Here is a 26,393-nt window from a genome sequence, read left to right as displayed (position 1 = left end):
GGAATCATTAGAAGAACCAGTCCAAATGCAAGCAACCACTAATTAGAGTTGGAAGTTACTGGAAGAGAAAAGATGAAGATTGTAGAGAAAATAACGATTAATAGACAACTATTGCAAATTATATAAATCAGGAAAACAAGATGAAGGAAGCGTATTCCAAAGGACTGATGTTCGAGGAAATTAACTAGACGAATAATATTTTTTGGAGCATTTAGGAACAGTCACAGAAAAAGGATGAGGCTTAATTGAATGACGAGTAACACAAGAATGAATTTTAGTAGATGGCACAAGAGACGCTAGCTCTTAAGAGCAATGCCCATTATAGTATTTGTAGAAAAGAGAAAGAGAAGCAACATTACGACGATGTGATAATGGTTGGAGGTTGGCTGCTAGAGCAGGTCCAACTATGTTTACAATGCGTTTTTGCACCTTGTCTAAAAGAGAAAGCGCATCATTAGAAGATCCGCCCCAGATATGGCAACAGTATTCCATACAAGGCCGGATTTGAGATTTATAGAGAAAAAGAATAGAATCCGAAGTAAGAAAGTGTCAAGCACGATAAAGAGATGCAATCTAAGCAGAATCTAATTTTGAAACTGATTTGATATATGGTTTCCAAGAAAGATTGGAAGTAAGAATTAATCTTAGAAGATGAAGGGTAGATAACTCAAATTCAAGCTCAAATGCCCCCTCCAAGCAATCAAAGAGTGTTGGCTTCTTATCATGACAAGAATAAATGGTAGTATCATCAGCGAACAATGCTTCCTTAGATGTCAGAATATCTGGAAGATTGTTAATGTAAATTAAAAAGAGTATAGGGCCAAGGATTGAACCTTGAGGAACCCCTGAAGTTACAGAAAATGAAGAAGGATGCTGTCCATCAAGGACAGTTTTTATACTACAATTGGAAAAAAAGAATTCAATAATTGTAAAGATGTTACCAGATACACCGTACGAAGAAAGCTTATGGAGAAGACCAGCAAACAAACTTTATTAAAAGCTTTAAAAATGTCAAGAGCAATGGCCTTAACCTCTCCACCTTTATCTAATGCACAATAAAACCTATCGGTTATTACTGTTAGCAAACCAGCTGTAGAATGAGAAGATTGAAATCCATCAGAAAGTAAGCTATTAGATTTAAGATAAGAAAACAAGACTCTGATAAGCACTTGTTGAATAGTTTTGAAAGTATAGATGACAGCTCTGGAGATTACATCTGCAACACTATAACAGGTATGTTGTCCAGATTTCAAGCTGTAGAAGAGTCTAAGCAGGAAATCACTTTAGATACAGAAGCTGGAGTGATACGAATATCAAGCAATGGATCAACCTGTTTGACGACATTTAAGGTAGAACGCAATTAGTGAAATCAAGAGATAATATTGATGAAAAATTCTTAGCAAATAATTCAGCTTTGTCTATAGGTGAGGTGACAAAGTCTGAATTATACAAGAGAGATGGAATTACAGATTTGCCCTTATTATTAATACTATTAAAGATTCTCCAGAAGTCACGAGAGCTTAACTTTTGTGACAAAATATGAGATTTCATGACCTGAGAAAGTAATATTAAAAGTTCTTTGTGTTTAATAGATAGCATAAAAGTTTTATCCTATCTATTAAACATAACTAAAATGGTGAGCACAATTAAGAGTCAGCCATAGCAGATACTTCGTAATGATTCGTAAATAAGATTTACGACTCATTAACTCAGGAAGGTGAAAATTAGAGGACTCAGTAAAAGTGTTTCCATTCATCAACAAAAGGATATCTACAACAATGTGATAGTTATAAGCTGTAAAGTTAGGACTTTAGGATTAAAAATCACCAGTCACATTGAGCCAAAAGCTGTCACAGAAGAGAGGTGGCATTCAAGGCCTGCCTGATCTTTTGAATGTAATCTTTTACCAAACTGCACACAAAAAAGCACTAGCAGAGACATCATCTATGCTCAACATGGAACTGGTAATATTCAGTGTTCGTCATCATAAGCAGGAAGCAATGTAACTCAGGTTTACATCTATGGCAGCCAAATAAATAAAGAAGGATCTTAGTAAAGTTTTTGCAAAAAAAGTACTTCTACAAGGCAGTAGCCAGATGCAATTAAAACATGTTCAATATGAGTTTTTTTTTTTAAATACCATCTCTAACTTTTCCTCAACCAAGAGCCTTAAGGTATTTTATTTCAGAGTTAACTTCCCCTACCTTTTATTATAAAAGCAAACTCTACAAGGCAGCAGGATGTGTAAAATCTAGTACGACCTTGTGATATGGTTGTACTGGACTAGAATTTACCAGTAGCAGGGTGCTAATATATATATATATATATATATATATATATATATAAAGTTTAATATATATATATATATATATATATATATATATATATATATATATATATATATATATATATATATATTAAACTTATAAAATATAAAAAAATATATATAAAAATATATATATATATATATAAAGTTTAAGCAAACGAAGTTATACTAATGGTTTTTTGTGTTTTATAGATAGGATAAATTTTTTATGCTATCTATTAAATATAAAGTACTTTTAACATTACTTTGTTTGCTTAATCTTTAAGCAAACGAAGTTTTTATTAACGAAAATTTCTTAAAGCTTTTAAAAACAAAGCAAATATTTCCACAAATAATTTTATTGAGGAAACACTTAATTATATTGAGGGCTCCGACCTGCTTTGTTGTAGTGCATAAGTCAACTACTCTATGGGCATTTATAAATAGGTTGTGTCTTAGCATACATTATTTGTTCACTGATACTCTAAATATTTTAACTTCAGTTATGCCTAAAAGTTTCATACTCTTCAAACCGTTCAAAAAAGTTCAAAAATAACCAGCTTAGGTATATCTTGCACTTCTGAGGTAATTTCAGAAAATGCTATAGATTGAATTAGTATAGAAAACTCTAGACTTATTAAAAATGTTATTTTCACGACAACCTGAACTTAAAGCCAGGTTTAACTATAATGGGAAAGACGATTAAACGATTGTCTTTTTTATTAAGTCGCCGAATATTCGTGACATCACTAATAATTAAGTCTGCTGTGATGAATTTTACATTAAAGGATATGTACTTTGGATTTTATCGAAAACTTATTTAAAATAATTTGCATAAATGATATTCTGTAGATTTAAAAATTGCAACTTCTTTTTCGTTTTTTAATTTTCAAAACGTGTAACTAATTTTATACTAATATATTTAGGCTGATTTTTTTTATATTATATAACCACAACAATAAGGCGTCTAAATATAAAAATTTGGCTGCCCGTTCGATTCGACTGCCCGCGTCTGCCGATTCGAAAAAAAAGTATACAGTTAAAAATGGCAAGCATATCCGTTAAATTTGCGTCGAATTAATTAAAAAGTTTAATGTTTTATTAAGAACGCTATCTTCTTGGTCATGATATTGATTATGTCAAATTTGAAAAACTTTGTTCTGAAACAACGACTTTATATTTACATTTATATTCGTGGTATAACATGCCTGTTACAGTGCATAAAATTTTAATGCATAGCACGGAAGTTATAAAGTCGTTTATACTTCCGATTGGCCAGCTCATAGAAAAATCTCAAGAAGCACGAAATAAAGATTGTAGGAGAACATCATACAAATTTGCTGAGTATGCTTTTAATAATATTTGACCCTGTTATCAATTCACTTAAAGAACTGCCTGCAAAAAGAATGAAAAAATTGAGTAGAGGTTTTGAATTTGATTATTCTGGCTCCAAGAATAGGAAATTGTAACTTGTCCGATGAATCAAACGATGAATCATCTGAAGATTCAAGTGATGAGTGTTTAGTGGATATAAACGACGAGTTTTCTAATAACTAAATATAAAGTTTATTGTATAATGTTATATATTTTTGTTTCATAAATATATTTTTTCTTTTTTACTTCATTTTTTTATTATAACAGTGGTTGTTGCAATGACGGGGAATGGAGGGGGGGGGGGGGGAGAGGGGATTATAGGCAAGGGGTTTTCCCCCTATCCTCCGCAAAAAAAACTTCTAAGTTATTAAAACCAACGTAATTATTCAATAAAACAACAAAATATTATTTGTTTCAACCTTTCATGACTAGAACAATGGAATGAGTGAACAAAATATTTTTGTCCTGCTAGATTGTATGAAACGATTCACTGTGCACTGACTTGCAAATAAAACGGGGGGAATTCTACAAATTACCTTAAAGAAAACAAAAAATCCACCCTATATAAACTTGACAAAAAAAGTAAAAAACTGATGCACAGAACAAATAAATAGTTGCATAACCTATTCGAATGTGATGACGGATAAATTATCAAAATTTACTAGCATTTACAGAAAATTGAATCATTTAAAAGAGAAAAACTTTTTCAATTCAAGAGAAAACTGTCGTTTCACATAAATAAATGTTCTACGTTCTTTTCTAAAAAAATCAATATATATATATATATATATATATATATATATATATATATATATATATATATATATATATATATATATATATATATATATATATATATATATATATCCAATTAATTTTGATGGGTGGGTTTTTTTATTCTTCCACACTCATATAAAAAAATGTCTTGCTATTTTTGGACAAAGTTTTTCAAAAACAAACTAAGTTATTTTTTCCGCGATAAAAAAGTCACGTAACTAAAGTCATTACACTAATTTATATCTGTATAAATTAGTAGTAATATATATGTATAAATTAGTATACACACACACATACACACACACATACACACACACACACATCCACACACACACACACACACACACACACACACACACACACACACACACACACACACACACACACACACACACACACACACACATACATATATATATATATATATATATATATATATATATATATATATATATATATATATATATACATATTAGTAAATAGTGATGAAAATAATGATAGTAATAATGCTTTATTAAGTTTAACTTTAAAGTTTATCAAATAAGTTTGTTATACTTTTTGTAAGCTAAAATATTACTAAAATATTTATATATAACTAGGAATGCCTGAAGTTGTAAAGAGAAACGGGTGTAATTTCTTATAAAAGTGTTCAAACATAAATTAACAACTACGTTATTCGAAAATAATTTCAGCCCTGAGTAAGTCAATGCTAGACATTTTGGACGCATCACTAAAATTACGTTTTAAGATATATTTAATTTGTTTTTATAGTAACGTTTATTAATTTATTTTAGGCCCAAATTATAAATAACCAGCACAAGCATACTATTTTTAAACAAAGCAATATATTAATTTAATTTCAGTTTTTTTAATAATAGACAATTAAAATATTTCAAAGTAAGTGTTTCTTTGCGAAGACTTTGATGTAAATAGTTTTGCCTCTTTCAGTAAGTCTACATCTCATCATCTTCATCTCGGCCCATTTGTCATTTTTTGATTTTCATTTCATGTTGTATTACTTGATATAGAAAAGTAGGCTTTTGATTTCTTCAGCTAAAAGATTTGTTTTCACAAACTCTCACATTTTCAATGGTGTCATCTATATATGCCTATAGAAAGTTATTCAAACAAACTAAAAATAGAGAACTTTCTAAAAAATAAACAAGGCACCAGGCATGGATGTAATTTATAGGATAAAAGAATAAGTGTATTTTTGGTAATAAACAAACCTATTTTTAAATTATTCAAGTTTTCAATTTAAATATTTTAACTTTTAAGCTGAATTAATTAAAGTTTTTATCAACACTTCTGCTTATCGCAGGCCATCATTTTGCATTAGTATCTATTTCATAATAATCGCTGATGCTTATCTTTTTTTTAAAGAATAATTATTCAGAGTTGTGCTGCATTCAAAACCGCGCAAGCTGCATTTGGGAAACTCCATATTGTTTTTCTCATTTTTCTGAGAACACAACCTCTTTCTTTAACTATTAAAATCAGAACCATATTTACCACTCTGAACCATATTTACCACTCTGAATCATGATGAAGATGGCTCATCATTATTATTATTTAATTTAAAGTGGTCTAGGATGAACATTTTTTCTAAGATCAATGCAAAAAATAAAGTTTGCAAACTTTTTTTCTATCAACTTCTTCTTTTGACGTCATTTTCTTAAAAACGTACAACTTTTGTAGGTATTATGGTTTTTTCTCCTTTAGCTAATTTTCATACGGAGGCCACATATCAAGAACCGAATAAGAAATATTCGGCCCTCTAAAGAGCATTACCCGCAGAAACGGATCAATGATTTTCAGAAGAACAGAAAAATATTTGGTAAATATCAGAAGTAGGAAGATTACACAAAGAAATACGCGGACCGGTCATTTGAGAAACACATTAACTAAAATATTTTTCAACTTTTGTTTAAAGCGCTAAACGTCGATTAGATGTGTTTTATTCCGCGCAATGTTCAACTTTTGAACAAAACGCAATATATATAAAGTAGAAATATTAAATTTACAACAAAATATATAACATCTGAATTTAATAAAATTTTGGGTGCGCTATTCAAACTTTTCACGGATTTTTATTGAACACCCATTAATAACAATTAACACAATACATAATTAAAATACAAAATTAACACGTATGTATTAAATTAAAAATTTTACGCAGTTAAAATCTACAAGTTCAAGAACCTTATGGAACACCACAAGATGCCTAAAAAATTAAATTGCTATACGCCGTCAGATAAGACAAATTGTTTTCGTTTTAATAAATAGATTAAAAAGCATTTTAAACGAATTTGAATTTAATTTTTCATAAATCAAAATTTAATAAGCAAAACCATCATATAAAAATAAAATTTTAGCTATAAACTGATTATGTAATTTGGGACGCACAGTGTGTCCTAGTTAGCTTTGAAAGCGCGTAAAATCGACTATTAAAAATGCTAGCTGAGTTTGTATTGACTACGTTCGCTGGTAGCCCATTCAAGTTGTTAACAACTCGATTAGTAAAGATATTACCCCTTTTTTGGCAGGTTTTTTACAATTTACTGTGTTAGTCGTTGATTATGTCCACTAAGATTATACTCTGACAACGGTTGCGCACATACTTGCATAAACGAAGTCAACTTTTTCTATTCCGTTTGCAATTTTATACTGCTGAATCAGGTCGCCCCTTTTTGTTGCTCTTCTTGAGTGGTAAGATTGAGTTTGGCCAGTCTATTCTCATAATTTTTGTGCTTTATTTCGCTAATCGTTTTCATTGATTGCTTTTGAATGCGTTCAAGTGTTTTTATGTTACTTTTTAGCTGAGGAGACCACGCTTGGATGACATACTCAAGAGGTCTTACGTATTTTGTATAGAGTATTCTTCATAAAATTATCCCTCTAGTGCGAAATGATTTTTTTTAGTCTGCCAAGTACTTGGTTTGATTTAGCTGCTGCAGCTTCTATTTGATGCTTAACCTTTAGGTTGTTTGATGCCAGGATGCCTAAGTCACGTTCAATAATTGTTGTTCCAAGTTCAATTCGATTGTTGTCTATGTCAAGAATCGAGTAAAGGCACACTGAACTATTTGAATGAGCAGGATGCATGACTTTACATTTTTCGAGGTTAAAAAATATGAGCCACTTCCTAGACCATTCGACTGCATGATCTATGTCTAGTTGTAATTTTATTGCATCATTTTCTGTTTGGATGACCCCTAAGATCTTACTGTTATAGGCGTAGATCTTTATATGGTGCGCCATGTTGTCTGGAAGGTCGTTTATATAAATCAGAAACAGAAGTGGACCTAACACTGAACCTTGTGGAACTCTGCTAGTAACATTTACCCATTAAGACTTGTTATTGCTGATAACCACTCTTTGTATTCTTTTTTTTTAACCTGTTAGTTATCCACTCCAAGACTGCACCATGTATGCCATATGCTTCAAGTTTTAGAAGAAGGCGCTGGTGAGGTACCTTGTCAAAAGCTTTAGCAAAGTCTTTGTAAATTACGTTTATGGCATAATTCTGTAATAGTGCTTCCGTAAAGATGTAACGTGCCTCTAGTAGATTAGAAGAAAGCCAAGTTGAGATTTTATAAAGACTCTATTTTTTCACGATTCTATTTGTGTATAAAATTTTCTTTTGTTTTGAAGCTACCGATGTGAGAGAAACTGGCCTGAAGTTCGATAATTTTTTTGACTTCCATTTTTAAATATAGGAGTCACGTTTGAAAGCTTCCATAGGTTAGGGGCTAAGCCTTTAGTCAGTGAACTTTTGAAAATCATAGCTATTGGCCTGGCTATCGCAGTAGCATAGTATCAAAGAACGCGTGGATGTATGTTATCATAGCCTTTTCACTTTGTCTCAATGAGCTCTTCTAGCTTTTGCTGAACAGATTTAGTTGTTATTTCTGCTTTTCTTAGGATACATTCCATTTCTGCTTGGTTCTCAAAGGTTGGCATCTGATGTAACGATTCAACGCAAATACAGATTAGAAATATGCGTTAAGTAAATAAGAAATTTTATGACTGTCTGTTGTAAGATTTCAATTGTCTTCTTCCAGTGACTTCACTATTTCATTTGCTATTTGTTTCTGTTTGACTTGGTAATAAAGACGCTTCGGATTGATTTTAAAACAGCTTGCAATTTCGTTTTTGTACTTAACAACTTTCGTTTTTGTACTTAACAACTTTCGTTTTTGTACTTAACAACTTTCGTTTTTGTACTTAACAACTTTCGTTTTTGTATCTTATAACCTTAACTAGCTCTTTGCAGGCTGACTTGTCGGTTTTGTTGCTTGAACGGTGTTTTAGTTGAAGGTATGTGTAGGGTGACCGCCTCTTTGATTTTGAACTAACACCTTATAGTTGCCGTTTACTGAACGGAAGTTGAAAATTGTCACCCAGTCGTTGGATGTAATTAGCGTTGAGGTTCATAATTTGCCCTGCTCCAGATGAACCGTTTATGTTCTTCTTATTAACAGAAGTGTTGTTTGTAGCAACTAAGCCAATGAGAAAGCAGTGGGCTTTTCTTGCTGGTGTGTAGCCAAGTGGGTTGCCTTCATGTAGACATCTATGCGGTCAGGTTCATTGGTAGTTAATAAATTTAGTGTGACTTCTGCAGTGAGTGGGAAAAGTTACCATTTGCATGAGAAAGTTTTTTGTTTAAACACTGCTGCTTTGTTCTTGAACTCCCATGTCATTATCATATGGTCGGTATATGCAGCCTGTTAAGATAGATTCATTACCTATCGTTATCACTCACCATGCTTGTTCGATATCTGTTGAGTTCAGTTGATTCACTTTTGTTTCATTTGCTGAGATATCACCTTTTTTATACTCTCGAGTCCTCATTTTTGATAAATCAAGGTTTACTTGGTCGGTGATTTTTAAAGCCTGTTTACAATAAAAAATTTTGTTTTTATCAGTGACCGAAAATAATTATTTTCTAATTTTTAAGGCCAACTGATTTTCTTTTTTTTTTTTTTTGATAACAAGTAAAAATTAATAAACTAAGTGATGGGGGGGGGGGGGGTTGGGAGGCCTAATAAGATTGGGGTGGGTGGGAAAATTTTCCAAAAATTCACAAACAACCCCTCCCCTTTTTTATTAGGGACTCGAGAGTAGATAGCTACACAATCTCCTCTGTTTCCCAGGTTTTTGTTAAGGAGTTGGTAGCCAGAAAGTCGAGGGTCTGACGTTTGATCAAACCAGGTCTCAGTAACCTTGTTGGTCTAACGTCTTGTAGAGTCATATTTAACTGCTAACAAAACAATAATGACCAACAATAAGCTGACTGAAAAGGAGTTATTAATTGCTTTTCAAACGTTAAAACTAAACAAAAGATTAGAAGTTGATAAAATAAGCAGTAACGTTGCAATAAAATTTATGCATCATTTGATAATACCATTATTGCATATTTTTAATCTTTCTTTTAAACAAGGAATATTTTCAGAAAATTTTAAAACTGCACTTGTTCTAATGTTTCAAATTATAGACATATCTCCATTCTTTTTTTGCCTCCCTAAAAGACTAAAACGAATAATGTATAATAGACTATTCCCTTTTCTAGAAACAAAAATTATTCTATTCAACAAATAATTTGGATTCAGAAAGGGTCATTCAACTGACCATGCTATTCTTAAATTTGTTCATGATATTTTTCGAGCTTTTGTTAAAAAGAGTATACATTAAGTATTTTAAAAAAACCTTTGACACAGTTGATCACCATATTTTATTAAAAAAAGTAGGCTACGGAGTTAAGAATGCAAATGGTTTAAAAACTACTAGTCAAATAAAAAGCAGTATGCTTCTTATGACATGGTGGTAAAACTGAAAATAAGATAATCACTTATGGAGTTCATTTTACCGCATTTATTTTTAATATACATTAACAATTTAAGCAAAGTTTCAAATATTTTAGACCCAATTTTATTTGCTGACAATACCAATTTATTTTATTTCCATAATTTGATGAAATAGTAAAAGCTCTCCAATGCGAAAACAGCCGTAGGAAATTATAAGTTTAACGGTCTAATAGTCACTGGTCACTTTAACTTTCCCAATGTCATATTGCATAACAACTGGACCAATAACACCGGCGAAACTAGTTTTGTAACTAAATTTGCCGAAATCATTTTTTATATAAATCTACACCAGCACGTAATCAATCCCATCTTCATCCAACCAACGGTCTGTTCAAAATACGCTAGATCTCGTAATTACCGAAGCGACCAATAGAACAAGTCACATTATTATTGGTCATCCTCTTGGTAGCGCCTCACAAGGCCACTGGACTCTGAAATGGCAACACAGCTGGTGTTGCCATAATTTAAATTTTGAGCTGTTAAAACGGGGAGAGTTGTAAGCATTTTTGCCCAGAAACGTCTACAACTCTCCCCGTTTTAATAGCTCAAAGTTTATATATAGGAAAGTTAAGTACGCTAATCTAGACAAGAAACTCTCTTAAGTCGAGTGGGTTACTCTATTTAAAGACCGATATGCTGACAAATGGTATCAAATCTTCTGTAACAACTATGTCCGATGCTGTGACGAATTAATCTCGCATGCCACCTCCAAGCCAATCAAACGCAGGCAGCCTTATAATTCTAAAAGCGTGGCTTTCGGCAAACGTGACGCTACTGTTCAAAAAAGGCTCCAGACTTCACCTAGAAAACTACAGGCCTATCTCCATCATCTCTATACTATGCAAAATAATGGAAAAAATAGTTTAGAAAAGATCATGCAGCACCTGAGAAAATGTAACGCTTCCCAGCTTGTTTACTTGATAAACAAGCACGACGCTAACGACAGCGTCACTAGAACAGAACTCGAGTCGTCAACATCCAAAAAAGACCTAGGTGTTTAAATCTCTAACGACTTAAAGCATGAGAAGAAAGTAAAAATAACCGCTGCCAAGGCCAAAAAAGTCCTTGGAATCTTGACTAAATACATTTATCAGCAGAGACACCAAAATTTGGAAAAAACTTTACTCCACCTATATACGCCCAATTATTGAGTTTGCAGTTGTTGCCTGGTGCCCGAATCTTAGAAAAGATATAAATGTCATAGAACGTATCGTGGCAACCTCATACAAAAATACAAAATCGAAAACAATACTGACTCAGTTAGCTGCCATATTGATCCACCAAACATCTCACCAAGCGACGGTCATTGCAAGCGCTTTCTTCGTGAAATTGACAACAACTGCCTCGTTCGCTATATTTTCTTCAATAACCGCGTTGCTCACCCATGGAACGCACAACCAAACAAAGTTGTCAGTGCTATCAGTGTAAACCGCTTCAAAGCAAAACTCAATTAACTACCGTAATTATTACAGCGCATCACCTTCCGTGCTATTTTGCACGAGCTAGCACGGTAGCCACATAATGAGTTTACGGAACACGCTCATTCCGTGTAATTTAACTTAACTGACTTAACTAATTAACCATAGTAATATAAAAACACTATTTGAAACAGTCAACAAAGAGCTTTTAAAAGTAAATAATTGGTTTAATACAAATAAATTGTCATTAAACTTAAATAAAACTAAATATACTTTTTTTTCATTCGTCTTCATTAAGGAGACGAAATTTCTCTAAAGTTCCCAAATGTTAGCATTGGGAATCAAATTATAAAAAGAGAACACTTAATGAAGTTTCTAGGTGTCCTCTTGACGAAAGTGTCACATGGAAAAATCACATAAAATTATTCGAAAATAAAATTTCTAAAAGTATTGACATATTTTACAAGGTGAAAACCTTACCTAAATCAAGTTTGCTTAAAATATATCTTTTTATCTTTTATTCATTATCTTTTATTCGTTATCTCAATTATGCTAACATGCCTTGGTGCACCAACAATAAAAAAATACTAAAAAAAACTATTCAACAAACGAAAATATGCCATAAAAATAATATCCAACGCAGACTGTCTCTCTCATTCACAACCACTGTTTATTAATCTAAAAACTGTTTACCAAATAAATATATATCACCATTTAGTTTTTATGTACAAATACATATTAATATACATGTTATGTGTATATATATACAATATGTTAAATAGTACAGTTATAATAAAGCTACAACAATACGAACCCAAATATTTTCAAAACACTATTTTTAAAAATACAACACAAATACCTTACTAGACATGCAAACAGTTATATTCAAGCTAAAGCTCACTTTGAAGCCATTAAGTTTCTATCACAGCTGGAGGCCCTCAATTAAGGAGTATATTTATCAGAAACGACATCAAAACGTTTGTAAACATAAATAACTTTACAACAAAACTAAAAGAAAGAACTTTAATTAACCAAAACATGGAGGACTTTTTCTTAAGCTATATTTAATTATTGGTCTTTAAAATATTGTATTGTATATTTTCTTTTTATTTGCAAAGATTTACTTAACTTAACACTCAGTTCATTATAAAATATTGATTTTTTGTTTTATATTTTACTTCATTTTTTTTCTTGATTAAACTCATATTTTTGGCTTCTTGTATATTTTTGTAGTTAATTTTCAATTGCATACACCAATTCAAACTCATTTTTAGAACAACATCTACAACAGTGGATCAAATCAATCATTCTTATCTCAATATAGCAAAGCGAAACACTTATGTTAACCTGGCAGCTACTGAAATAAAAATTAGAAAAAAGAGAGATTCAAATATATTAGTCGTAGATCAAACCAGCTACGCTTAAGTCAAAAAAAATTTTAATGAGTAGAAATTATAGAAAAATTTTTTTTAAATTTTTTATTACACTCTATATATCGTCGGTATACAAGGAAAATGCACTAACACTCTATATATCGTCGGTATACAAAGGTAAGTCCAAAAACATCATTTTGAAATAATGAACAAATAAGTTTTTACGTATAGTTAAAATAATAAGTTTTTGTGTAATAATAGTTGAAATAAAAATCTTAATAACTCATTAACAATTGATTTATTAAATTTGTGTGGTATATCAAACGATAGAGAATTTAAAATGCTAAATAGTGGTGTAAATAACTCCATACTGACAAAAATGGACTTGAGTGCATTTCCCTTGTATACCGACGATATATAGGTTATTGTAATTAAAATAATTGTGCATTGATTTATACCAAAGGGTTATAGTAAGAGGAAGGAAGAAGTAAAGATGCGTCATTTTTTAAGGAACAGGAACTTAAATTTTAATAAAATTATTTTATTAAATTATCTCGCAATTATCATAATATAAAAAGTTAACTAATCACATTCCGCTTCTAAAAATAACACATTGCAAACAAAAGAGAAAAATTGGTAAACAATATTTTCTGATTTAGTGTTAATTGATAGTTATTTTTTTAAGCTGTGTTTTTTAAAACGACTAATTATAAATTGCTAGACTAGAAATGAATTATTAAATATCTAAATTAGAATTGGTAATATTTTTACCGTATTTACAAAAATGTATTATATATTCCTATATTTAAAATATTGCTTTTTGTTTTTTTAAATCTTACAAAAATACTAGAACATAAAATAAAATCCTTCAGAGATATAAGTTCCTTGGCGAAAAAACGTTTTTAAAGAACGTAACAAGCCTACAGCTAAACGAGGAAGATAAGGTTTAATCAAGTAGTATAGGTTATCTAAGACTTTGATATTTATACCTAGAACAATGTATACTCTATAGAGTATCGGGTACTTTATATAGTATTCAAAAAACGAATACTTTACCTAGATTATGATTTTTTACGAGATAAAAAAAACAAGAGCTGCGTGATGAAATTTCTGTTTTGAAAAATGGTGGTAAAAAGTTCAGCAAAACAGTTAACGAATGACTGACATCTCCATTTTAAAGACTGACATCTCCATTAAAAGATATATTAATGAACACTTTACAATAAAGTTGCTTATAAATTAAGTCTCGTTAAAACTGATGGTTCCTGTGATTGATGGTTTCTGTGATTGATGGTTCCTGTGATGCTTTCACAACCAAAGAATCAGTGAAACAAAAATTAACAGACTTTGGGATTTTACGTACATAATTGCGTCTACTCACAATGGTGCTGCAGTGATGTAAAAATATGGATGGGTAATTCATATTGAGAGTCAACTGTGTACAATCACGGTATTCATCTGGTAACTGATGTTTTTTACAAATAGTCACATACCTGCGACACCCAAACATGTTCGAGTGACGAATCAAACGAAGAAGATGCCGTTGAAAGTGATAAAGCAAACAATTTTGAAGAACTTCTTCGAAAGAAGATAATGATTCAGATTCTAATTGTAATGGCAATAATTATTTTAAGAGATATACAATCGCAGCGACATTTTTAATGATACAGAGAAAACTGACCACGAAAGTAGCAACATAACATTTTGAGATTACATCATTAAGTAATTGACTTAAACTTATTATATTTTTTCAAATTGTCAACCGTTTGTAGCTCCATAATGCAAAAGCATGTTTTTGAACAAGAAAGTAAAAAATTGATGCTAAAACTTGACATTAAAACTAAGTAGAACTCTTCTGCTTCTATAATTGAAAGGTTGGTAAAACTAAAACCTTGCATTCAAAAAAAAAAAAAAAATTTGGACATTAAAACAAATAGTTTTCATGAGAAAGTCGATTTTAAAGTTTTAGAAGATATTTCAAAAGTATTAAAGTCTATTGAATTGGCTGTTAAGGAGCTTAGTAAGGCTAACTCAACAATTCTGACCAGTGGCGTTGACTTGCGCTTTGTTCAAAATACTAAGCAAACGACAAATTTAAGTTTTTAGTTTTAGATTAAAAGAGTTTAAGCTGTTTGAAGCAAGTGATATTCGAACAGAAAATTTAAATAAGATACTGCTCTCAAAACAATTCAGTCCACGTCATCAGCCAGCGAAAGAACGTTTTCTGTTGTTGTTTTCTTTTTAACTTTTGATATATTAAATGGATTAATACTTTTATTAAAATATTATTTTTACTTAATAATAATTAAATTACTAATTAATTAGTTCATGCTTTTTTTTTTTTTAATTTTTTTTTAGGTGCCCCAAGAAGTCCTTGCTGTCTTATCACAGAGCACCGCGGATGAGCATTTAATTGGAAGTTCACGCCTCCTTCCTAACCGATATCGCAAAACTTGCCCAGAAGTGGAGTTTGAACTATGGATCCTTTGTTTCTGAGGCAAGTGCGCAACCACTGCGCTGCGGCTACTCTGCTTAACTTACTGAGTTAAATGCTTATTACTGCTTAAATACTTTCAACACTGAAAAGTAAGATAAATAGAAAATATATATATAAAAAAAAATCTGTAAGTTCTTTTAATAATGTTTTCTAATTATTTGGCTAAACTTTTTAAATGTTTTTATAAATACCGCACAATACCGATTTATACTAATATTAAACTGCTTTGTATACCGAAAACCGGTGTTATAATTTTCCGGTATTTTGGAAACTCTGTTATATAAAGTGTATTATTCAACCTTATGTTCACTGTTTTTAACTCTTTACCTTTTAACGGAAATAAAAAGTTTCATTTCAAAAAAAGATTCTTGACCGTCGTCAAAAATTAATTATAACGCCGGTGAAGAATCTTTTTTCACTTTCCGAGTGTTTTGTTCATTTTCAAAAAAATTATTACACGTCCGAAAATTTAATGTTATGTAAAAAAAAAAAAAAATTCTATTTATAGAAATTTTATTCAATAATCAAGAAAAAAAGAGTAAACTATTTCATTATATCATCTAATTCATTTCCTGTTTGACTGATTAGTTTATTTATCAGTGTTAAAAAAAGTCTATAATCGCCCATTAATTACACGTTTACCAATTGCTGCTTGTTATCCTAACACGCGCGCGTTACACATAAAGATAACACACACACAAAAACATAAATGAATTTAAGGGAAGACACATAGATATCACATACCAATATGCAACACTTTGCACTTTGGTAAGCAATATCAATAAAAACAAAGATTAATTTTAAAAATATATTTTTTACGCAATAGCTTGTAGTTAATTATGCTACACATTTTAGAACTTAACTAGTTTGTGGTTTTCTATGCAGAGCAACTTTTTTGGTAGCTGAAGGACTCATGCAAATAGATTCATGATTTTTTAATTTTAATGTCCTTTTGCAAAAGCCAGAGTTTTCGATATTAAATTTTTCGGAGCAGTTGGAATCTAAACTCCCTTAATAGTGTATTTAACTACGTTCTTCTCAGTTAAGCGTTGGATTCAATGCTCGAAGAAATGTTTTTCAAAGATTTTAAGAATACGTTACAATAAGCTGTCAATGAATTGGAACGTTTCGCAATAGGACTTTCCAGAACAACATTTAGTGACTGTTGTAGACCTTTTAAGTCCAATTGGGCTTTTACCTATATTAAACAAATGTTATCTTTAAAAACTTTAATAACTAAATATTTAGAATGATAAAAAATCAAATAAAATCACGTTAAAAATATATAGAACGGCACTTCACTAATTTTGTAATATGCGGTATTAGTATTGTGGTACAGCGCAAAAAAAGCACTATAGTCTACTACTAGAACTATATTCATAGTAGACTATAGTTCTAGTATTAGACTACAGTGTCCTTTTATTAGTAGTAGACTGTAGCGCCCTCCTACTAGTAGTAGGCTATAGTACCCTCTTGTTAGTAGTAGACTGTAGCGCCTTCCTACTAGTAGTAGACTATAGTACCCTCTTATTAGTTGTTGATTGTAGCGCCCTCCTACTAGCAGTAGACTAGTGCCATATTGCTAGTAGTTAACTAGTAGCTAGAGCATAGTAAATATAGTAGAGGAGACCAGGGCCTAGTTGCCTGTTTTTACTTTTTGAGCACTAAAGCCCTAACAGCAAATGTTTTTGTAAATATTAAAGCGTAGTCTTAAAGAGTATGAATTTAGATAACATTCTTAACTTGTAATCACTATGAAAAATTTTTTTCAGGACCCTTCTAAAGCCTTTAAAAAAAAAAAAAGTTAGCTAACTTACCCCACCCGGGTAGGTTGGCGCAAACAATAAAAATGATAATGTACTATTAAGTGCAAAGGCACACAACTAAAAATTTTTTTTTGAAAAAAATCAATTTTAGGATATTTTGGTATTTTGATTGATATAATAAAATATAATAAAAAAATTTTTCTCAAAAATAATATAAATGTTGATCTAATAGCATTTTAATAGATAACAGTTTTAAAAAATTTCCTTAACAACGCCTTAGCAACCACCAAACACTTGAGTTTTTATGAATTCAAAACAGGAAAATACCATCACAAACTTGATTTTAATGTGTTATATGCAGACTTGTTAGTTTTCCGTTTTTAAAATTATACTTCAAAACTTAGTTTAAGAACAGGAGTGTTTTTCGATTGGTAATGTTAGTCTCTTACGTTGAAGCTTTTTCCTTATTTTTGTATCAAGTTATATTAAAATTGATTTTAATCTAGTTGAAGCAAAATCGTTTTTAAATGAATAAACAAGGAAATACAAGTAAAAGAAATTTATCAAGAAGAATAAAACGAAAATGGAATGTTGTTGTTGCAAATAAAAAAATCTAGCAATTCATCATCTTGCACAAATCAAACAACTAGTAGCTGTTCTAGTGAAAGAAAAATCAAATTAAACTGTTCAAATACATTTGACTCTGAAAAAGATAATTATTTTGTTTTTATTTACTTTTCAATTCTCAAATAACTGATAGCTGAAACTGCATGCAATAACTGCTTTCAGCCATTAACTTTATGTTGATTCCAATAGAAAAGGATTTGCATATTCGTTGCAGTTAAAATGTGAACAAAGTGGTTATATCAAAAGATTCAATTCATCAACGAAATTAATAAATGCTAAATTGATACAGTAAATATTATCACACCCTGTGATGTTAATGTTCGTGCAATAATAACTTTTCGAGAAATAGGCAGCGGTTAAGGAGCTATAAAAACATTTTCATCTTACATAAACTTAAAAACCATTAAAAAAACTTAAAAAAATTGACATTGCTCAGGATACACCATGTGTAAGAGTTTCAATTGATGCTGCATGGCAGAAACGTGATCACAATTCATTGCATGGTGCAGTTACAGTGATTTATGGAGATAAATGCATAGATATTGAAGTTTTGTCTAAATACTGCATGGTTCGTAAAATATGGAACAGTTAAAAGGGAACTCCAGAATATCAGTGCTAGAAACTTGATCAATGTGAAATAAATCACAAATTTTCATCGGGAAGTATAGAGCCCGCAGGAGCAGTAACAATTTTTAATTGCTCAGTTAAAAAAAATAATCTAATTTATAAAGAGATTCTTGGTGATTGAGATATTATATTATATTGTAGTTTAAAGTGTTAAAATTATTAATATTTTATATAAACGTAAAGTGATTTTGTTAAAAACACAATTTTTTTTGAAATAATTTGAATAACAAAAATTCGCACAGTGAAGCAGGATAAAATATGTTTAGGAAACAAAATATTAGTTTGAGTTTTAAAAGCAAAATCAACAAGTTTTGAAGTTTTGCTTAAAACACAGTATTTTTAGCCATTTCACAGTATTTTCAGCCAATATGAAATTTTTTTTCCACAAAAAAATTTTTTATATACTTTTTTATTTAATTTTTGTATTAGTTTTTTTCCTCAGAAAAAAAAAAAAAAACTGCTTTCAGTTGTGTGCCACCTTGATATTAATTTTAGTTGGTTTTATAAAAATCTTTTTCCATAGTAAATACTATGAGCTATTTATTATTAAAAAATGCCTTTTTTTCAATAAATAGTCTATAGATCCTCAATGGCAACAATTATAAAAAAGACTAAATGGGTATAGTAAACCAGTCATGATTGAAATCTTTTATTTTATATGACTGACTACTTTCTTTGTAAAGTAAGAATAAAACAATGTTCCGAAAGTTACGTTTCTGTCCAAAAATCATTTAAATCCATACATCTTCTATGAGCATGTGTGAGTTCTAATATCTCCTATGTGCATGTGCAAATCCAAACAATACTACAGCGAATGAAGAAATAGTTAATTAAGAAGGTTGTGGCACTTGATTATTATACAAATGATTATTATATTGCTAGGTTACTAGGTTAGGAACAAATTATATTTGTTCCTAACCTAGTAACCTAGCAAAAAAATAATCATTTGACCTGTCATTAAAAAATATGGATATCTGATCTGCATTTTGTTTAAATCTAGTATTTAATAAAAAAAAGTAAACATACACATATTTTTAAGAAAATTTATAGGAATATTTATAGCAATATTAATATATAGAATTATTTTTAGGAATATAATTAGTAATTTATAGGAAGTTACCTTCGGGTATTTGGCTAATAACTTTATAAACAAATCAGCTAAACGAAGAAGATCCTGAAACTGCTTTGCTTTTAATGTACAATTATCGCCTTGAGATTCATTAAAAATCTGTAACAATTGAAAGCTATTTCTACAACATTTTAAAATTTAAAGAAAAACTTAAAAACAACAAACATGCTTTATGAAAAGAAAAAGTACCTTAGTAAATATTTCTAAACCATCTTTTTTGATGTTTAATAAGTGATTTTCCATATCAAAAACCTGGAGACACAAAAACAAAAAAATATTTAACATTTGCAATTGGCATCAAACACATCAGAAACTGGTCAAATTACAAACAAAGAAATATATATATATATATATATATATATATATATATATTTATATATATATATATATATATAACATTTTTTTTTATATAAGTTTAAATTAAGTTACCAGTAATGATGTACCGGAATTCCAATTGGATTTTGTGAATTTTAAGTCATTCTGGTTCTAGTCGGATTTAAAATTTTTCAGACGGGAATGCCGGAATTTGTTTTTTAACTTTGATTTTTAAAACATGACACAGACTGTGTAAATTAAATCAAAAAATCTTTGTCCTACAGGGCAATGAAGAAATATAGGTAAACCTTGGTAAAGAATACAAAACTGATAACAAACACTATGTAATTTTATATGCAGTAATGAATTATGTAAGGATTTTTAGAAGTTTAGGAATATTGTGGTGCAAAAAGAATTGTTATCCAAATATTCCTATTTGCAGGTAACATTTTTGATGAAAAATTGCTACTTTTCATCAAAAATGTTACCTGCCTCTGAGAATAGTATAGTCTCATTTTAAATATTACTTAAATTTTGAACAATTAAAAAGTATAGGATGCCTAAGATAGAAAATAATTCAATAATTCAATCTAAATGAAAAAATAGAACAAAAAAAGAATTAATTTTAAATGTATGTGTGTGTGTGTGTGTGTGTGTGTGTCTATGTATATATATATATATATATATATATATATATATATATATATATATATATATATATATATATATATATATATATATATATATATATATATATATATTATAGGTTATAAATATATATTATGTAGCCACTATGCTGAGGTGCAGGCTTTTACTTTCAATCTTGAAGGTAATAAATTGCATAAGTGGTCCATAAAATAAGTTTGCTTTTATTTTGTCCCTCCTACCCCCCCCCCCAAGTAACTATGCTTTTAACCTACCTACCTACCATTTTATGGTATTATTTTTCAATTTAACATTTCCTCACTTTTATAATTGACTCCTGCCCCCTATCTCATATACGCCATTTGCAGACCCCCTCTTTTCATTTGAGAATATGTACTTTATGGCAATCCCTAAGTATAATTCTGAACAGAATTTTATTAACAATTCCTGCAAATCTGTACTTTATGGCAATCCCTAAGTTCCAAACAGAATTTTATTAACAATTCCTGCAAATCCGGTTCCAGCCGGAATTCACAATTTCTGATCCAGTACACCCCTAGTTACCAGTAATCACTGTTTTAAAGACTTAATCAAAAATTTAAATCAGAAATTTGATCAGGTGTTAGCTTTTGACTACAACATGGTACTTTTTATCAAAAACCTGTGTATCAGTTATAATTCAAGCAGACCTTTATTAACTTGAAGTCTGCATAACAATAATGTTAAATAACTTGAAGCCTTAAATCTTTAAAAAATAATTTAATAAAATTCTTTTCAACTTCAACGCAGTTTAAAACTACTAGTTAAAAAATACATAAAAACTAGTCCAGATCAGGTCAGGTTCAGGATCATTACAATCGCCTTGCTACTGGTAGCATGTATACCAATACTTACCTTTCCCATGTCTTGCCGCCTTGTAGGATTTACTTTTCTAGACAAAGGCAAGGTGAAATACTCTGAATTAAAATTCCCTGCCTTGGGGCTATTGGTTGAGTAAAGGCTGAAGATAGTGTCTTGATAAAAATATTTATCTTGGGCAGAAGCAAAATAATTATTGACATAAAAATTTTGTTTAGTATTTTTTGGCAGTTTTGTGGGAAAAAAAGTAAAATTTGGATAAGTTTATGATTAAAATTATATTTACATTTGTAATGCATAAGATATTTACATATGTAACACATAAAACATATATGTAACACATTAATGATTAATTGAATACGCATGATTAATTGAATAAAATTTCCAAAAAATCACGCACGGAAACTCATATATGTTTTGTCTATTATTTTCATAATAATAAAACTCGTGATTTCCAATTTACTCTAGTTTAATTCTAATCTATGTAAATATTTTGTAAACAAAAAATGGTATACATTAGTAATGTTATCAAAGAATAAATTAAGTTTGAAGCGAAATCACGCATGGAACAGAAAAACACAAATTTTAGTTAATAGATAAACTCTAATTCCTTGAAAAATATAAGTTTCAGAAGTAGGGAAGACCATGGCTAGTTGCAACAAAATTTAAAAAACTGCATTTATCTTTTATAACTTTCATTACAAACTTTCGTTCACTGTTGCAACTTACCCGGCACTGGGGCAAGTTGCAACAGTGAACGGGGTGAGTTGCAACACACTACTTTAGAAGTATAAGCCTCGCAGAGTTCAAAGAAATATTACAGGTTAATCTCTTATTTCTATATATTATATATAACTATTTGGCAACAAAAATTTTATAATTACATTAAAGGAAAGTTGTATTTTCATTGAGTTGCAATAATTTTATTATGAGAGAATTCACATACACCTGACTCATATTTAATGTATTTTTAATGAAAAATAGCAGTCATCAAATATTTCTAGCTGGAGTATAGCGTTTTAAAAATTACTGTACATTTTTTAAACCATTGCAACATTAACACGCAAAAAAAGAAAAAAAATTATACATATTTAAACATTTAGGTAGCCTAAAATATGATACAAATATTTTTGACAATATTATATAACATTTCTCTAAAAAAAATCATAGTAGTATGAATATTGATATAATACAATATATAATACATAAATTATAAAATATAATATACAAATTGTCATGTGACAATTTATTATGGCCACCTATGAATTTTGATCATTTTGAAATTTAATCTCATTTTCAATAAAATTACAGTATTTGATGTAAAATTTTTATAATTATTATTATTACCTAAGTAAATTCTTAACTGTGGTACTAAAATGTGATAATATATTTTAGTTCTGGGGAAAAAAAAGGTCTTATTGCTGCAAAAAATTGCTGAAATCAGGGCACTTTTAATAAATACTAATCTTTCTCAATGAGTAACTGCCAGAAAATGTGGTAATTCTTGGGTTTCTGTACAAAATATACACAAATGGCTAATATAGAAAACTTGACACCAAAGAGGGTTGGTAAGTGTGGAAAAAAGAGAACCCTAACACTACGCAGGTAAAGGGTGCTAACCAAAATTGTTCTGGAAAGTAGGCAGGCCACCAGCAATGAAATAAACTAAAAAGCTGGACCACTCTGGAGTCAAAGTGTCAAATAGAATGGTTCAACATTTCCTGCTCAATCTTGGCTACATTTCACGACACCCAGCTAAGAAGCCTAAACTGATCCAAAAAAATGGCTGGAATGGGCAAAAAAGTACAGGAATTTAACAAAGATGGTTGGAAATTGGTAAAATTAATTCAAAGAATTTTAAAATATTCACTTTCTTACTTAAAACTTGAAAGATTTACTTAACAATCCTTGTGTGTGTATATATTTATATCAACCTTAGAAATTAGAAAAAAAATTTGACGCAGGAGTTACCATAAAACATAGAAACGAGGTTGATGATTTTTTGCCGACCTCAAGCACTTTCAGGTTGGTAGTTAGGTCGGCATTGCAGAATGCCAACCTAACTGCTGACCTGACCTAACCTAACAAAAATCAAAGTTGGAGAAAAACATTGGAGAAAAATATTCTTTTAAAGTTAGGCAACCAAAAATTGTGTAGAATTTTTGATATCACAATATTCTTTCGATACAAGAGAAGAAGACAGTAAATTATTAAAAAAGAAGCTGTTTATAATTGCATTGATAAAAACTAGTCTTTGTTCCTTGGTTTTTTTTGGTTAATCAAGCATTTGTGGCAAAAAATTAGAATATCTATATTCAGATTTTGGACTTATTAAGTATAAATTATTATTTAAAAATGTTTATCCTTTAAGAGAACTCTGAGAATTATTATCTCCATTGTTTTTAAAGAGGCTTAGTTCTTAAGTTATGAAGGAATTTTAAGTGATTTTTTTGTGCCATTTTCTACACATTCATTACGTTTTTTTAGTACTAAAAATTTCAATAAAGACATAAAGAAAAAACGTTTATTTAGTGTTTTAATAAAAGCTATTACTGAATTTTTTTTGGATATTATGAATTGTTAAATCATGGGATGGATACTTTACAAAATTTTTTTATTCCTGTGGTTTTCTGTTTCAAAGAATATCTTTAAAAATCAATGAAACATTTAATAATGTAACCTCTACTACTGCTTCTTCTACTGAAGTTAAAATTATTTTGTTATTAATATTATTATTATATTTTGATTCTTTTGTTGCACTGTGTATAACAACACATGTTTTTAATATAACTTTTTTAATTACACAATTGTGCAAGCGAGTAAAAATGATATTTTTTATAGTTTGAATCTTATTCAAACATTAAAAGGTTTTATCTCTATACTTAGAAATATTGTTTATCAACACCTTCAAATATGCTTTGAACAAGCCTAAATATTGCATTTCAAATTATTTTAAATCGATTATCACTGTTGCTAGACCATCTGAGTACTGAGTTTAACACAACGTCTAATGATACAACTTTAAAATGTTATAAAGCACCTGTCTTTTAGTTCCTTCGTTCTAATCTTTAGTTTCTTCAAAGAACAATTGCAGAAATTTAGTTTTCGTGTTATACTAGTTGGAAAGACCACATCATATCTTTCAGTGCCTTTTATTTAACTAAAGACTTTATTAGGCTTATTTATTATTGCTAAACCAAAGGCATTATTACATAAGTTTGACCTGTGGAAATTTAGTTGATTATCACATAACTTACTGAATTTCAAAAATTAACTTTAATCTAATAATACTGAAACATTACAAGCAACAAACCTTTTCTTTACTAAGACGCCTAAAAGGTTATAAAAGAATGGTAAAAAGAAGTTGCAAAGCAAAATGGTAGATCTAAATAAGTCTAAATGGTTTAGTTTATACTTTCACACAGAGTTGTCTATAGATAGCAAACAAGTTTTTAACAAGTGTTTTATAAATACTTATGAGTTATGTTTTAAACAAAATTCAATTATAATAAAAGTATAATTTCAAAAAATGTCTTTGCTACCTTTTGCTAAACAGCTATTTTCCTAGCCAGACATCTTTGTAAAAACTTAGCATTGTACAATTATTAAAAAAAGTTTTTTGACTTTTGGTAAGTATTTATAATTAAAAGTTATTTATAAAACTATATAACAAAATTTACACAGCAAAATCTATCTATCTATATATATATATCTATATATATATATATATATATATATATATATATATATATATATATATATATATATATATATATATATATCTATATATATATATATATATATATATATATATATATATATATATATATATATATATATATATATATAAACATATATATATATATATAAACATATGTATATATATATACATGTATACATGTATCTACATGTATACATGTATATATATGTAAACATATGTATATATATATACATATATACATGTATATATATGTATATATATATATATATATATATATATGTATATATATGTATATACATGTATATATATATATATACATGTATATATATATATATATATATATATGTATATATATGTATATACATGTATATATATATATACATGTATATATATATATATATATATATATATATATATATATATATACATGTATAAATATATATATATATTTATACATATATACATGTATATATATATATATATATATATATATATATATATATATATATATATATATATATATATATATACATGTATATATACACACATATACAAGTGGGAGTCAAAAAAAGTAAATTTTGAAAACAAAAAACCATACCCATAAATTTGGGGCAAATATATAAACAATGAGCCTCAAAAAGTTTGAGCGCTGTCGGATCACTTTTGGCCCCCTCTCAAACCATTAATTTACAGAAAATGATGTACCCAAGGTTAAACTTATAGACACAGATCTAATCAAGAATTCTTCAATTGAATCTGATTTTAATCCAGACGATTGGTATCATATAGAAGTTTCTGAAAACCCAGTCACAGTAATTGCAAAAATTCCAAAAGATATTTTTGCTGGTAATGTTTCTCTTACTGCAACAGCCTGTGATATATCGCCAAATGTTTTACAGAAGGTAACAATTGCAATTCTATATCAATCAGGTGTTGACTTTAAAGAAGTTAAAAGCAGTCAGTCTACTGCATATAGAAAAATTAAAAAAGAAAATGAAAACATATCAACCATTACAAAACAAGATCTTAAAGTAGCTATTGATGCATCTCCACATATATGTATAACTCATTTCAATGGCAAGACATTGTTTGAA

General features: G+C 29.3%; 1 protein-coding gene across 1 annotated transcript in view; it reads right to left on the bottom strand.

The window, feature by feature from the left end:
- Positions 1-16,405: 16,405 nt before the first annotated feature.
- The window catches only part of LOC101238922 (myb-binding protein 1A-like protein), a 112,880-nt gene continuing 102,892 nt past the window's right edge, over positions 16,406-26,393 (bottom strand). Inside the window, exons 33-35 of the mRNA XM_065815231.1 lie at positions 19,950-20,012; positions 19,752-19,859; positions 16,406-16,809 (exon numbers count right to left, since the gene is read on the bottom strand). Of these exons, the coding sequence (XP_065671303.1) occupies positions 16,654-16,809; positions 19,752-19,859; positions 19,950-20,012 (327 nt within the window). The 3' untranslated portion in view covers positions 16,406-16,653. The remainder of the gene's footprint in view (positions 16,810-19,751; positions 19,860-19,949; positions 20,013-26,393) is intronic.

The sequence above is a fragment of the Hydra vulgaris genome, chromosome 13 (assembly GCF_038396675.1).
Source record: "Hydra vulgaris chromosome 13, alternate assembly HydraT2T_AEP".
NCBI lineage: Eukaryota > Metazoa > Cnidaria > Hydrozoa > Anthoathecata > Hydridae > Hydra > Hydra vulgaris.
Note: the sequence above shows the minus strand (reverse complement) of the source record. Positions and strands in the feature narration are given on the sequence as shown.